General features: G+C 56.5%; 1 protein-coding gene across 4 annotated transcripts in view; it reads left to right on the top strand.

Moving 5' to 3' along the window:
• PLXNA4 (plexin A4) overlaps positions 1-13,863 on the top strand; it is a 596,306-nt gene that overhangs the window by 551,954 nt on the left and 30,489 nt on the right. For all 4 annotated transcript variants that reach the window (XM_047848901.1, XM_047848900.1, XM_047848902.1 and 1 more), the window contains 4 exons: positions 1,386-1,654; positions 4,342-4,408; positions 5,125-5,271; positions 9,023-9,182. In XM_047848901.1, coding sequence (XP_047704857.1) covers positions 1,386-1,654; positions 4,342-4,408; positions 5,125-5,271; positions 9,023-9,182 — 643 coding nt within the window. The remainder of the gene's footprint in view (positions 1-1,385; positions 1,655-4,341; positions 4,409-5,124; positions 5,272-9,022; positions 9,183-13,863) is intronic.

The following is a 13,863-nucleotide window of genomic DNA, read 5'->3' as shown; positions in this document are numbered from 1 at the left end:
GGGGGCAAAACCCTCCACACGGCACCTCGTTTGAATGTCCCTGCTCCTCCCACGCCCCACTCCACGACACGGGTGCCCTGCTCTGTTCTCCGAGGGCTTCACCTTGAGGGCAGAGGCTGCACTTTATTTGTTAAGCAACCTTCTTGCTATAATGAAAGAACACCTACAGAGCAAGGCACACGTTGTCGGGACACAGCCCAGTGCATTTTCCCTGAGTGAACACAGCCAGCAGGCCAGCACGCAGATCAGGAAGCTGAACCCTACCAACCCTCCACAAACGTCCCCGAGTGCCCCCTTCCAGTCACCGCCACCCCCGAGAATAACCATTTTCCTGCCACCGTTGTTTTCTTATGAATCTTTATGTAAATGGTACTACACGGTACGCCCTCTTCTTCCTGACTTTTTTTCATTCCATTGTCTGCAAGATGCATCCGTGCTACCGTGAGTGGTAGAAAGCCCTTCACTGCCAGTGGTAGAAAGCCCCTCACTGCCGTGGTCGTGTGGCTTCCCGCTGGGCGAATGCCCGCACTTCCTGGAGCCCCTCGCTGTTGCCGGGCACCCAGCTGATTCCAGTCTGGGGCCCTGACACGCAGAGCTGTGGGGCCCACCTGGTGCATCTCAGAGATGCGTTCTCCAGTTCTCCATGCCTCCTCGCCCAGTGGCTGGCTGCTGTGAGCTGGGTAGACCCTGCCCCCCCTGCCGGCCTCTGCCGGTGGACAGAGGACGCGGGCAGGAAGATGAAACTTCCTTCCCCGTCTTCCTCCCGTTTCCCTGGGTGTGGCAGGGTCTCAGAGGAGTCTCTGAGAAAACATCAGATGCTAGGGTCTGTGGGGCTTAATCTTCTTTCTTTAGGTGAATCACCTTGGGGCCCCAGAGAAGTTGCGGGACCTGCCAGAGGTCCCACGGGGTGGCAGAGTCAGAGCCTGTGTGGACCCTGGAAGTCCTGACTCTGAGGCCACTGGTCTGTCAACAGGATCCCCGTGGCCAGAGAAGGGTCAGCATGAGGACAGGTGGAGGCTCAGGTGTGACGACCCCTCCGGGAGGCCCCCGGGGGCTGTCCGTAATGTCATGCGCCCTGGCGCAGGGCCCCCCACCCGCCCTGTGCTGCCGTCAGGGACGAGCTCGCGCTCAGCAGCGGACTCAGATCCCAGCGTGGCCATTATCACTCAGGGTGCCTTCTCTCTGTGCCTCACTGATTCACCTCCAAACAAGAGGCAGTGAGCCGCACGTGGGTTAAGGAAATAGGTGGCACGGTGCCCAGGGCCAGACGAGGGCAGGGTCCACAGCGTGCGGCACCCACCCCCTGGGGAGGCCCCTGGGCCCGGCTGGCCTCTGCCTCACGTTGGCGGTCGGCAGTCAGGACTCCCCCGGGGGCTCCTCCGCAGGTCCCGGGCTACCGGCAGGAGCGCGTGGAGAAGGGCCTGAAGCTCTTTGCCCAGCTCATCAACAACAAGGTGTTCCTGCTGTCCTTCATCCGCACCCTGGAGTCCCAGCGAAGCTTTTCCATGCGCGACCGCGGCAACGTGGCCTCGCTCATCATGACGGTGCTGCAGAGCAAGCTGGAGTACGCGACCGACGTGCTGAAGCAGCTGCTGGCCGACCTCATCGACAAGAACCTGGAGAGCAAGAACCACCCCAAGCTGCTGCTCAGGAGGTGAGGGCCGGGCCGGGCGGGCGGCAGGGGGCGGAGGTCGGAGAGGGCCCCTGCCCAGCCCAGCCCGCTTGGCCTGGATCTCGTGCCTTCTGGGGAGACGGGGGCAGAGCTCCCAGGAGGAGCGGCCAAGTCCCGCCAAGCTTAGGAACCAACCTGCCCAGAGACCAGGGCGCACCCCATGCCCTTTTGGAAGAACCCGTCCACCCCGGCCCGTCCACTTGCCCTGCTGCTTCTCTTTCACCCTCTAATTCCGCTCTGCCTTCTTCTCTCTCCATCCTTACCCTTCCCTGGTTACAGCCCTTTCTACCGGAGTTCTTCCCTCGTGGAATCTTCAGAGGTCACTTGCCCAGCCCCCGGCCTTATCTAAATCAGAACATGAGTTAGGAGAGATACCCCAGGGCCTCTCTGGGGACCATCCTCACCATCTTAAGACTGGAAACTTTAGGGGCGCCTGGGTGGCTCAGTCGGCCAAGTGTCCGACTCTTGATTTTGGTTCAGGTCATGAGCTCATGGCTCATGAGTTGGAGCCCTGCGTCGGGCTCAGCGAGAGCAGTGCGGAGCCTGCTTGGGATCTTCTCTCCTTCTCTCTCTGTGTCTCCCCTGCTCGCTCTCTCTCTCTCTCTGTCTCTCTCAAAATAAATAAGTAGACGTTAAAAAAGATTGGAAACTTTGGCCCTGGCCCCTCTCACTGCTGTGAGCACCACAGCAGCGAAGCCACTGGGAGCTTCTTGCTAACACAGAATCTCAGGGCCCAGCCGCCTGGATCAAAATCTGTATTCTAACGAGAACCCTAGGTGATCTGAAGGCACAGCGAAACCCGAGAAGCACCCGTCTGGCCTGCGTTCGAATGAAAGCCCTTCAGTGGCCCCTTGCCTGATGCAATGCACCAGGTGTTTCCTGGCACCGGCTGGGGACTCTGCACGGGTCCAGGTGCACCACGGCACACTGCTGGACGCCTCATCCTTGACACTGTGGAGACCTGAATGGTCACATGTGACCGCAGAAGCCATATCCTGTGGCTTCGGCTTTATGGCAAATAGAGGTTCTCCGACTCCATCCATGCGGCGTTTCACGTTTTCCTCCTGCTGGAAGGCCATTTCCCCTCTAGGCTGTTAGCGCGGTGTCTTTAGCCTTTCTGTGGACAAAGCTGGGAAACTCCCACATCAGGCCTTTGCGTCCAGCCCTCTGCCTGGACCGCCCCAGGGGCCGTCTGCCTCTGCCTGTCCTCTGCCTCCGTCCTGGGTGTCTGGGTCTGAGGCAGGGCCCCCTGCTTGGTCCAGTGGCTACATTTGGCTTCCAGAAGTGTCTCCTTCAGGCTTTTTCCTGGGGCCGTGGGCATTCGCCTGCACAGCTGCAAAAGGTTGCTACATTTCGGAGCAATCAGACAGCTTTGGAAACAGCAAGGTAGATCATTTTGATTTTTGTTTTACTTCCACCACGCAGCCACCCACCGGCATAATTCTAGGGTTGCCACTGCCTGCCAGAGCTCCCACCGACAATTTCCCCGCGTGGCCTGGCTCTGTATCCGTGCGTCTCCACCTCTTGTTTTCCACTCGCTCCCCCCCAGATGCCCTCTCTCCTTCTGCCCTCCTCCGTCTCCCTTTCTTTTCCTTGCCCTTGGCTGGGCCCCTCATTTCAACAGTCTTGCGCTTCTCTTCTTAGTTTCATTTGTGTGCTGGCAGCTGCCTCAGGATCGTACTTATCCGTATCTTCTGCCAAGCGCAACTCTCCAAGCCTATCCACACATACCCGAACGGGCCCGTGTCTCCATGGAGGAGGCCACGAGCTTAGCGCAAGTTCGAATGGCGTTTGTTTCCTCTAAAAGGGTGCAACCAGAAGTGTCTTGGGGCCATAACAAGGCCGCAGCGTCCTTCCCTTCCAAAGTAAAAGAAGGGGGCTTGGGTAGCAGCACAAAGGGTGCGAGCTAGACTCAAGAAGGCACTTCCTGCCGTTGCAAATGAAGCACTAGCGAGGTTCCAGGGGAAGTTCCAAAGTAATTTGAAACAGGACAATTTTGGCATCTCTTGGGATGAGCTAGGTATTAGCTCTAGGAGTCTTTAGCTTTAGGGGATGGGGTCCGTGTAATCCATCTGGTTTTTGTCCCACGACCCGCTTCTCCCGCTGCCTTCCTTTCTATCCCCTGCCAAATTAGTATCTCCCCGGGTTTCTTATTCTTCTCTTCCCCACCCATAGGAAATTATAAAGTTCTCTACGCTTGCACTGTCTGAGGTTACAGCTACAAGCTACACGTGACCTTGCAAATGTAAATTGATCACAGGTCAAGAAAATGTAAAATTCGGCTCTTCAGATGCACTAGCTGCATTTCGAGTGCTCAGTGGACACGTGTGGCAGGCAGGGGGCTACCACGCCGGACAGGACAGTGTTTTCCTCCTCGAGGAAAGTCCCGACGGGCAGCTGGTCTAGCGCGTTCCCTCCAAACGTGCACCAGGGAGCCTGGCACCAGAATGTCATCTCCTGGCTTCGCGGGCAAAGCTTGTCCTATCATTACGGGGTGTCTAGGAGGCTATGGAATCCAAACGTTCTTTAGCACCTCAAGATGGGGCCCAAAAGCCGCAAGCAGCAGAATCAGTGCGGAGTTGTTCCCTTGCCTTCCCAGTCCTTGGGGGTCTGACCAGCTGCTTCTGTCTTTGTCTCGCTCCATCGGTTCCCTTGGTGACTGGTGACAGGACTGAGTCGGTGGCTGAGAAGATGTTGACCAATTGGTTCACTTTTCTGCTCTACAAGTTCCTCAAGGTATGATTGGATGTGGGGGTATCTCTGGGGGTACCCCCCTACCAGAGCCTGCATGCCCCCAAGCCCACATTCCCCACGGCCTGGCTCGTAGGACCCCACCAAGAAATGCGGTCCCCCTCAGCACTGTCACTAGCCCGGAGGCGGCAGACTCTTGACCATCTCAGGAGACAGAGCGTCTGTCAGCCCTTGCATGAGAGATACCATCCCCTGTCCCCCAGGCCGCTTTCTCCAGAGCCGTGAGAGCATCCTGTGTGAGCCCTAAAGCCAAGTTCCCCTTGTGAGCCCAAAACATTTCACCCCTTATTTCCTTGCTTTCCCTCTTCCTCCCATCCTACCTCTCCCAGCCCTCAGGCCCATAAGGGTTCCAGGCTGGTACCTTGCAAGGCACGCTGCCCGTGTGGCTGGGAGGTAGAAAATCCGTTCCCCTCCAATTATTACCTGTTTTCTAAGGCTTTGGCACCACCAGGGACTGACCTCTGTCTCATGATGGGCAGGGGTGGGTGGGGTGGGGAGGAGGAACAGAGAAGGGACAGGAGAAGACAGGTGGTCGAGAGAGCTGAGAGAAATGCCCATCTGAAGGGGGAGTTGGCACCAGAGAGGAGGATGGGGAGCAGGAGAGAAACGAGACAGAGGAGTGGAGAGCAGCCCTGTCCAGAGAAACGGGCTCCAGGGGGCTGATCCGGCGTCCGCCCAGCACGGCTCTTCTCTGTGTCCAGGAGTGCGCCGGGGAGCCCCTCTTCTCGCTGTTCTGTGCCATCAAGCAGCAGATGGAGAAGGGGCCCATCGATGCCATCACAGGAGAGGCCCGCTACTCCCTGAGTGAGGACAAGCTCATCCGCCAACAGATCGACTACAAAACCCTGGTAAGCCGGCCTCAACGCCGCTGCCCATGCCCCTGGACAGGGGGCTCTGGTCCCACACAGCCCCTGCCCAGCAGAGGGGATGGCTGAGGTGCTGGCGAGCCATCTGTCCTTACCTGCCGCACGGGCCCAGCCAAGCGTCCCACCTGTGCCCGTCACCCCCAGGCTCCCTCAGTTACCGCCACACCAGGGCAGCTGGATTTGGGGGCCAGTCGCTCAGGCACAGCTCAGCCACACTTCAGCAAAGACTAGTGTGGTTCCAGGCCAGTGCACTGAACGTGGGGTCCCAAGCCCTTGCCAACAGCTGGCTGGCTGATTCCCCAGAACAAACTCCTCATCAGGAATCCCAGCGTGGAGAGCGAAGGTTCCATGCAGAGCAGGTGGAGGCCAAAGGAGAGGAAACCGGAAAGAGTTCCTTATGTTTCAGAAGCCCAGCTCTGCCTACAGTCTAAGTGCAAATACGCCCATGACCCGAGCTACAGACCACAAGGCCGGGATAGACTAGTGGTTAAGGCACTTGTCCAGGGAATGTAGGGGTTCCCTCTGTCAAGGTTAGACCCCCTCTTCTAATAGCAGCTGTCACCCTAGGAGGCAGCCGAGCTCAGCATGTAGGAGCATGAGGTCTGGATTAGAGCCCTGACTCTGCTTCTGACCAGCTGGCTGATTTGGGGCAGATCCCTCAATCTCTCTGAGTTTGGGTTTCTTTATCTGGAAAAAAAAAAAATGGAGGATAACACTAGAACTGATTTACCCAAGGATAACAACCGTGCATACCTCCCAAAGTTGTCCAGAGGATGGGGTGTGGTGAGGAGCACAGGGCAGGGAGCCCACTCTTTCCCGCCATGCCTGTCCAGCAGGCTGCCACTGTCCCTCCCAGCAGGGCGGGCACTCACACAGCTCTGGGCTCTTGTGTATGGAGGTGTGATCTCCCACCCGGCCTCCTCTAGGAAAGGGGTGGGGGGATGGGAAAGGAAGGAGGTAGAACGTAAGATCACAGATAAGCGCTGCAGGTGAAGCATGGGTGGCCTCAAGACCGGTGGACAGACAAAAGGATTTAAATGCACTTACGGGGAGATGAGACCCATGCAGGCTGGGCCGGCACAGGGCAGAGTCGGGCAGGAGCAGTGAGCCCAGGGCGAATCCCAGACCCCATGGCCAGTGGGGAGACAACCCCTTCTGGCTGGGAATGATGCACCTGTCCCCCTCCATCTTCAGAGGGCCGGCGAGGTGGGGAGGCACCCAGTGGGCATCTTGACAGACCTGCTGGGATGGGCCCCACTGGGGAAACTTCAGAGGAGCAGCGTGTGACCGAAGGCTTGGCTTCCTTGAGTCACATTCTGCTTCAGAGGAGAGAGTTAGAGGCTCTGATTAACATGAGAAGGGGCAGGGGGGGAAACCTTCCCAAAATAGAGACCCCAATAGATTTTTTAATGAGCTAGAAGTACCATTGAAATGTCTCCTGCCTGATCTCCCCCGACCCCTTCCTTTCCCGTCCCATCCGTGGTTCCCCAATACTGAATCCAGCACCGTGAGCTGCAGTGATGCTCTGTCCCCAGATCGCAGCATCCTTCCTTCCAGAGGCCCCGGCTACTGTTCACACGCCAGCCTGGTTTCAGACGATGTCAGGAACTAGGAGTGGGTCAGAGGAGCGCAGCCATCAAGTGGAGAGACCTGGGGAAGAGGCGCCGTGTGGGAAGGGGGAGGAAATTGCAATTGTTTTGCCGGGGGAAGAAAAGGCTGCAGGGAGACAGGCTGCTACCGCAGGCCTATGAAAGGAACTCCTAACAGGCAGAAGGGGAACAGCCCCTGGCTGGCAAGAAGGAAAAGGAAGACAAGACAAGACAAGACAGCCGCAGACAGGGCTGCCCCGGGCCGGAGCCACCGAGATGAAGGGGTCAGATAAAAAGAGGGGAAGTCGTGGGATTCAGCAGTGCCGGAAGAGCCCTGGGCAGTTTGGGCCAACTGCTGCTGTCCTTGTCCTGGTCAGGAGGGGTACCACAAAGGAGACAGGTGCTGAGAGGCTCAGGGCTGCATCACGTTCTAGTTAGGTGCCCTCAGAGGTATTGAGTGATTAATTAGCTGGATACTAGAACTTGGGCTTGCGTGTTCCAGGGCCCTGCTGCTGGGAGTGGCTATTGCATCACCCAGGAGACTGCTAGGTGCTGGGTGCTCACCCGGGAGCTTGCTAGGTGCTAGACCACTGGATGCTTCCCTGCCACAGTGCAGAATCGCAGGCCCCACCCCAGACCTCCAGAGTCAGAATCTGCATTCTAACAAAACCCCTGAGTGATCCTATTCACATTAAAACACCAGAAGTACTGAGTTAGCAGGGAAAAAACCTCAGGCCGTTTGCTCAGAAACTAGCCAAGGGGCATAAGGAATCGGTGTTCTGGGTGGAGCTGTGGCTTGGCCGGTGGCCAGGCAGCCCTGTCCCTCAGTACTTCCTCTTCTTCTCCAGATGCCCCGATGCATCCCACGGGGTTCTCCTAGGGCCACCATGAACCCCTGGGGCAAGTAGAAACGTCAGAAGGGCATACTCTGGGGTGGGGCAGCCTCTGCCTCGAGGTTCTAGTGGGAGGAAACCCAGAAAAGGCTGCGTTGCTCCTGGAGGAGGAGGCTGAGTCCAGAGCACAGGACGGCAGGGGCAGCCAGGGCAGCACCAGGTGGCAGGCTGTGCCCAGCCATGGAGGGGACAGTGAGGGTCCGGGAAAGCTTTAGAGCGAAGGGCTGGGAGAGGGCTCAGAAGGGACCCATGGTCCAGAATTCCTTCCACCATTGTTTTCATTTTAGGACACGTTGAGGGTGAGAATCTGGATTTATAGATTTAGGAGGGTTTTTTTTTCCTTCTTAATGGAAGAAGCATGTTCCTGTTTGAGCTCACAGCAGTCTGGCTGCTAATAAAAGGCAGGCGTCCAGGGGCCAGGGTTCTGATTGCAGCCACATGGAGCAGAAGGGGGTGGGGGAGGAAGCTGTCGTCTGAGTCTGCAGACATGTGACATCTGAGATCCGAGGTGGCAGGGGTGCAGGGAAACATCAGGGAGGGGGCACAGGGGGCTCAGGCGGCAGGGGCAGAGGGAGGGTATGGGAGCCCAGCGTGCCAGGCCGCCTAGTCCACCCGCGCCCCATGGCACCCACCCCACCCCACTGTGGCCGTCCCCCCCCCCCCCAGCATCCTGCACAGCCCCATCCACGTAGACAGAGTCCTCTCTGAGAACAGCAAGGAACGAGAAGCCTTGGGAAAGAGCCCAGAACTTTTTAAAGGAAAAAAAATACAGCTTGCTGCTTTAAGAAGAGCCTGAATTTTTCTGACTAGTTCCAGAAGGAGACTTTGAGGCCCTGGGCCAGGGTGACCACTTTCCCTTAACACAAGTTTGTGGGTTCAGAGCCAGGAAGGGATCTCAAGTGGTTTGAACCTGCACCTTTTTATTTTTAAAGAGCCCATTAAGCTTCTTATAGATTCTCCAACCTCCAGTCAGCCCAAGACCGTCACAAAAATCGAAGCTTATGAAATCTCTTGAGCAAGGAGCCAGATTCGCATGAGTGCGTGTACATTGAGGGGGAGTGACCGGGAGGATGGACCCACACACGTGGAAGGGGAGAGTTCAGAGGGCAACGGGCCGGGTGTGCTGCTGACACAGTGCCGTGTACGTGGGAGAGAGAGCGAGTGGGGGTGTGTGTGGTGGTCTGAGGATGCCCCTGGGACTCAGCTCTTCCTGCTGCCCTCCCCCACGCACCTCTGCTCCCCCTTCACCAGGTGCTGAGCTGTGTCAACCCAGACAATGCCAACAGCCCCGAGGTCCCAGTAAAGATCCTCAACTGCGACACCATTACTCAGGTCAAGGAGAAGATTCTGGATGCCATCTTCAAGAATGTGCCCTGCTCCCACCGGCCCAAGGCTGCAGACATGGACCTGGGTGAGTAGGCTGCCCACCCAGGACTGTCCTGGGACTGGTCAGAAGTACCTCCTACAGACCAGGGGGGCCAGGAGGCAGGGGGCAGGCACCCCTCCGTGTCTGCTCAGTGAGTAATAGGCACACAGGGGACTGCCACCTGCTGGCAGCCCCACTGCCTCTGGTGTCCCATCGGCAGTGAAGGGGACGCAAGCTGAGTCTGTGTGGTCCAAGCTCCTGCCACCACCGTCATTAGCCCCCCCGGGCCCTTCCCTTCCCCTCTGTTCTGTGCGTGTTGTTTTTGCTGACTACCTAAGGCAGAAGGGATCTGGGTCAGTGATGGAGGATGGAGAAAAAGAAGAGAGGAAAATGAGAGGTGACAGCCTGCTGGGGAGCCGGATGACATTTTATTTGAATGTTCCATGAATAGATCGCATAGCCTACATAAACAAGGGCATGCCAGTTTGGGCCAGCTGTACTGAGATCCAGTTACGGCTCGCCTGGGTGTTGAATGAGATATTGTCCTGGGGAGACCCTAGTGGGGAGCTCCAGGCTCCAAAGGGGCCAGGACTGAAGAGAGGCAGTTTGGCCTCGTGGCTCATTCTCACACCCGGATTGGAGTCCTGACGCTGCTAAGTTGTAGCTGTGTGACCTTGGTCAAGTCACTTAACCTTTCTGTATCTTAGTGTCTTTACCTGTAAAATGGAGATAATAACAGTGCCCGCCTCACTGTAAGAAAGAAATTAGATGGTGCTTGTAAAAGCCTCTTAATGCAGTGCCTGGCCCATAGAACCCACTCAGTTAGTACTCGCTGTTGTTACTGCGGATCATGAGAATAACACCAGTAAGGAAGTGTTGTGTGTCTGTTGATCCCGGGCATGAAGAGAAAGGCGTTTATGTGTATGTGCTTATGTCTGGAGATTTGTGGCAACGTGGGGGTAGGAGGGCCTCCAGGGGCCCCTATTCCATCCATCTGGCCTCTAAGCTGCCTTCAGTTAAGCCATCCAACACAGATGGGCATCTATGCTATTTTCTAAAATCCAAAGGGACTTTTCATCTCCTCCTGCTGTGCCTGAAGACTCAGGGTCAGGAAGTGCCGCTCACTCACCTCAACCCTTTCTGCTTCGTTTAACCCCACCTCCTCTTGCTTGGCTCTCGGCGGGATGTGTTCTGCCCCACGCCCAGGGCTCTGACACCCAGGGAGAGACATTGGGCGAGCACGTGGTCCCCTTCCCTTGAGAGGTGTCTCTGTGCATGCTGCTCTCACGGGAGAGAGTCGGTGGTGGTGACGTGTGTGCAAGCGTGTCCACGCGTGCGTCCCAGGGCACTGGGCACTCCAGTCAGAGTGAACACGTGTGTCTGCGTGCAGGTGACTCTGCTGCCGTGAAGATCCCACAGCCTGACGTAGGGAAGGGGCTCCCGCTACGGGACCAGTGGGAGGGAAACTGACTCCCGTGTTCCCCACCCTCAAACACCTAAGTGGGTGGCTCCATAATGGGTTTCTTGGGGAGAGTTGCGTTCACCCGGGATGCCAGGTAGCACCCACCACTCCTTTTGTTGATTTATGGAAGCCCCATCAGAGAGCTTATCTGTGCTTCTCGGTGTCCTTATCTGCACAGTGGGCGGGAGGGTGACCCTGACATCATGGGGCCAAGAGCAGGAGCTGTTGTAAGAACCTTCACGCCAGAAGGTGAGTTCCGAAAGGTGGTGTTAGAACACAGGAAGAGCTCTTGTGAGCAGGTGCATATAGGACTGTTGCTTCTCACGCTTGGGAAGGGGTGACTCCTCGGGAGGGAGAGCAGCAGGTGGCTTCGTAAGCCTCCACCTGAAGCACTGAGACAGAGTTTTTGCTCCGGAACTCCTCTCTTCCTTACCAGAACAGGGCAGATGGGTGGTAAAGAACACTACCTCCTGTGGTGGTTCAAACACTTAGTAGATTTCAGGAAGGGCGGGAGCCAACGTTCTCCAGTGTCCTCTCCACCCCAAGCTCAGGGGACAGCGGCTGGAAGCAGATTCAGGGGCCACACCTTCTGCACCTGCTTGATTTCCTGGAGGGAGGAATCCAGTTTCACAGTTCAGGATCTCTCTCCCTCCCTGGAATCTGCACTGCCCCCCGCCCCAGCTTGGGAGGGGAAGGGGCCGCTTCTTAGCCTTAGAAAATTGCTCCCCTAAAAGGCCTGGAGATGCAAATGCCAGGCAAAGCAGAGCATTAATGAATAGATATAAAGCATCCGGCAGCCATCGCGGTGAACCATTTGGAGCGAAAGTGACAGCCTCAGAGCACCTGTGGCTCTTCCCACGCCCCCAAGGCGGAAGGACCTTGCAGCAAAGCAGCCAAGACTGCCCCCCGGGGTGCACATTCTCAAGCAACAAGCTCCTTCCCAGAAGGGGCGGGGTCTCCTGTGACTCACCGCCCACCACGGCTGCCCACGTTTCAGGTCCCAAGACAACAAAGAGGGCACCCCTCCCATGGGAGCTGCTGCTGGGAAGGACCCAGGAGCTACCCTGGAGGGATGAGGCCTCCGACAGCAGGGACAGACAAGGGGGAAAGCCAAAGAAGTGGGGACCTCAGGCGGTTCGAGCCTCAGGGCCCCATCTCCCTGGGGGAGGAGCCTCTTGCTGGACTCCTCATAAAGGCCCCCTGTGGTGGGTGCTTTTCTGAGGAAGGTCCTTTTTTCTATGAGATCCAGGGCTTGGAGCCGCCCCCAAAGCTCTGGCCTTCTTTCTCCCAAAGCCACATTGCATAACAAGGAAATGGGGCCTCCTCAGAGATCCAGATGCTTTTTCCACATGATTCACCTCAGCCTCATGCCCCCAAGGTGAGTTTTTCCGCATCATGTAGGTGATGGTGCTTGAAACGCCTAAAAGCAATTTACAAATGTAAGGCGTGATTACTATCAAAAATTAATTTATGCCAAAGGGACATAACACATAGGCACGGAGAGGACTCAGACCCATGCTCTGGACAGAGGCAAGATAGCCAAGCATTCTCCTTTCATCCCCCTCCCCACCCCCCGCCCCCGCACCCCCCATAGGAGGGCATTGGGCCAAGACTTCCTTCCCCCTCCCGATGCCAGCCAGCCCCTGGCAAAGCAGGGACACCTGTCTAAGAACAGCTCAGAAGGGGACAAAGACATTTTAAGCCACCCCTGTCACTGTCCTAAGTAAATCCAGCCCCAAACACCTCCTCCTGCCTTTCATCATCACCCCTGGCCTGGCCCCTCATTCCAGACACTTCCATCCACTGCTCCTCAGACTGAAGTTCTCTCACCTCCCCACCCTACCCCCATCCACCCTTTCCCTAGACCTTTCCAGGTGTTAAGCAACCAAGATGGGGAATGTATTAGGGTTCTCCAGAGAAAGAGAACCAATAGAACATGCACAGAGAGAGAGGTTTGTTTTAAGGAATGACTCGCGTGATTATGGAGTCTTAGTCCGTTTGGCCTGCTATAACGTGATACCATGGACTGCATGGCTTATGAAGAGCAGAGATTTCTTTCTCACAGCTCTGGAGTCTGGGAAGTCCAAGATCAAAGTGCTGACAGGTTTGGGTCTGGTGAAGATCACTTCCTGGTTCATCGGTGATGCCTTCTTAGTGTGTCCTCACATGGCAGAAGGAACAGGAGAGCTCTCTGGGGTCCCTTTGACAAGGGCACTGATTCCATTCATGGGTCTCCACCTTCATGGCCTTTTATTTGACATAGAACCCACCTCCAAATCCCATCACATTGGGGGCTAGGATTTCAACATGGTAATTTTGGTGGGACTCAACCATTCAGTCTATAGCAAGGGGGCTGGCAAGTCCAATGTCTGCAAGGCCGGCTGGCAGGCTGGAGACGCGGCGAAGAACCCACCCTGCAGTTCAAGTCCAAAGGCCTTCTGGCAGCATTCCTTCTTGCTCACAGGAGGTCAGTCCTTTCTTGTCTTCAGGCCTTCAGCCCAGTGGATGAGGCCCACCTACCTTATGGAGGGCAATTCACCTTACTCAAAGCCCACCGATTCAAGTGTTAATCTCATCTAAAACAATTCACAGAAACTTCCAGAATAACGTCTGACCACATAACTGGATGCCTAGGCCCAGCCAGCTTGACACATAAAATTAACCATCACAGGAGCCAAAATGAAGGACAGGAAGGCCTGCTTTCATTCCCGTCTGTTGGAATCTAGGGAAGGAAGGAAGATACCACAGGGCAGGGGTCTGGGGCCGTGCTGGGGCAGCTACAACTTCCGGAGCTCTCAAAGCACAGTGGCAACGGTACCCCACTCTGTTACACACGAGGCTGTCCTCACCACGTTTATGTCCCTTTCCACCCCTGGGGCACTAAACTCTTCCACAAATGTATCAGAAGAGCCTAACTTGGGGCACGCTCTGTGCCAGGCATGGGATGTAGCAGTGTGAGCAGGATGATTTCCTCATTTCTTCACACAGGACACCCCTCCCTCTGAGCCGTGGGACTTTGTCTCAGTAAAACGAAAATCGTTGGTGCCGTTCTGTTCCACGGCACGGGACAACCCGCCACTCAGAGGCACAATGCCTGGGCCCTGGTCACACAGCAGGAAGGTGGAGAGAACACCCATTTCCTCCCCGTACACTCACCCCGTGGACCTTGACCTCCAGAGATTCCTCTGGTTTCATGCAAATGCTCTCTCATAGCCCCCAACTCTGGAATGCTCTGCCACCCCCTCTGTCTTGCCGTTCAAGGTT

Source organism: Prionailurus viverrinus, chromosome A2 (genome assembly GCF_022837055.1).
Source record: "Prionailurus viverrinus isolate Anna chromosome A2, UM_Priviv_1.0, whole genome shotgun sequence".
NCBI classification, from domain to species: Eukaryota; Metazoa; Chordata; class Mammalia; order Carnivora; family Felidae; genus Prionailurus; species Prionailurus viverrinus.
This window is presented reverse-complemented; position numbering and strand designations above follow the sequence as displayed.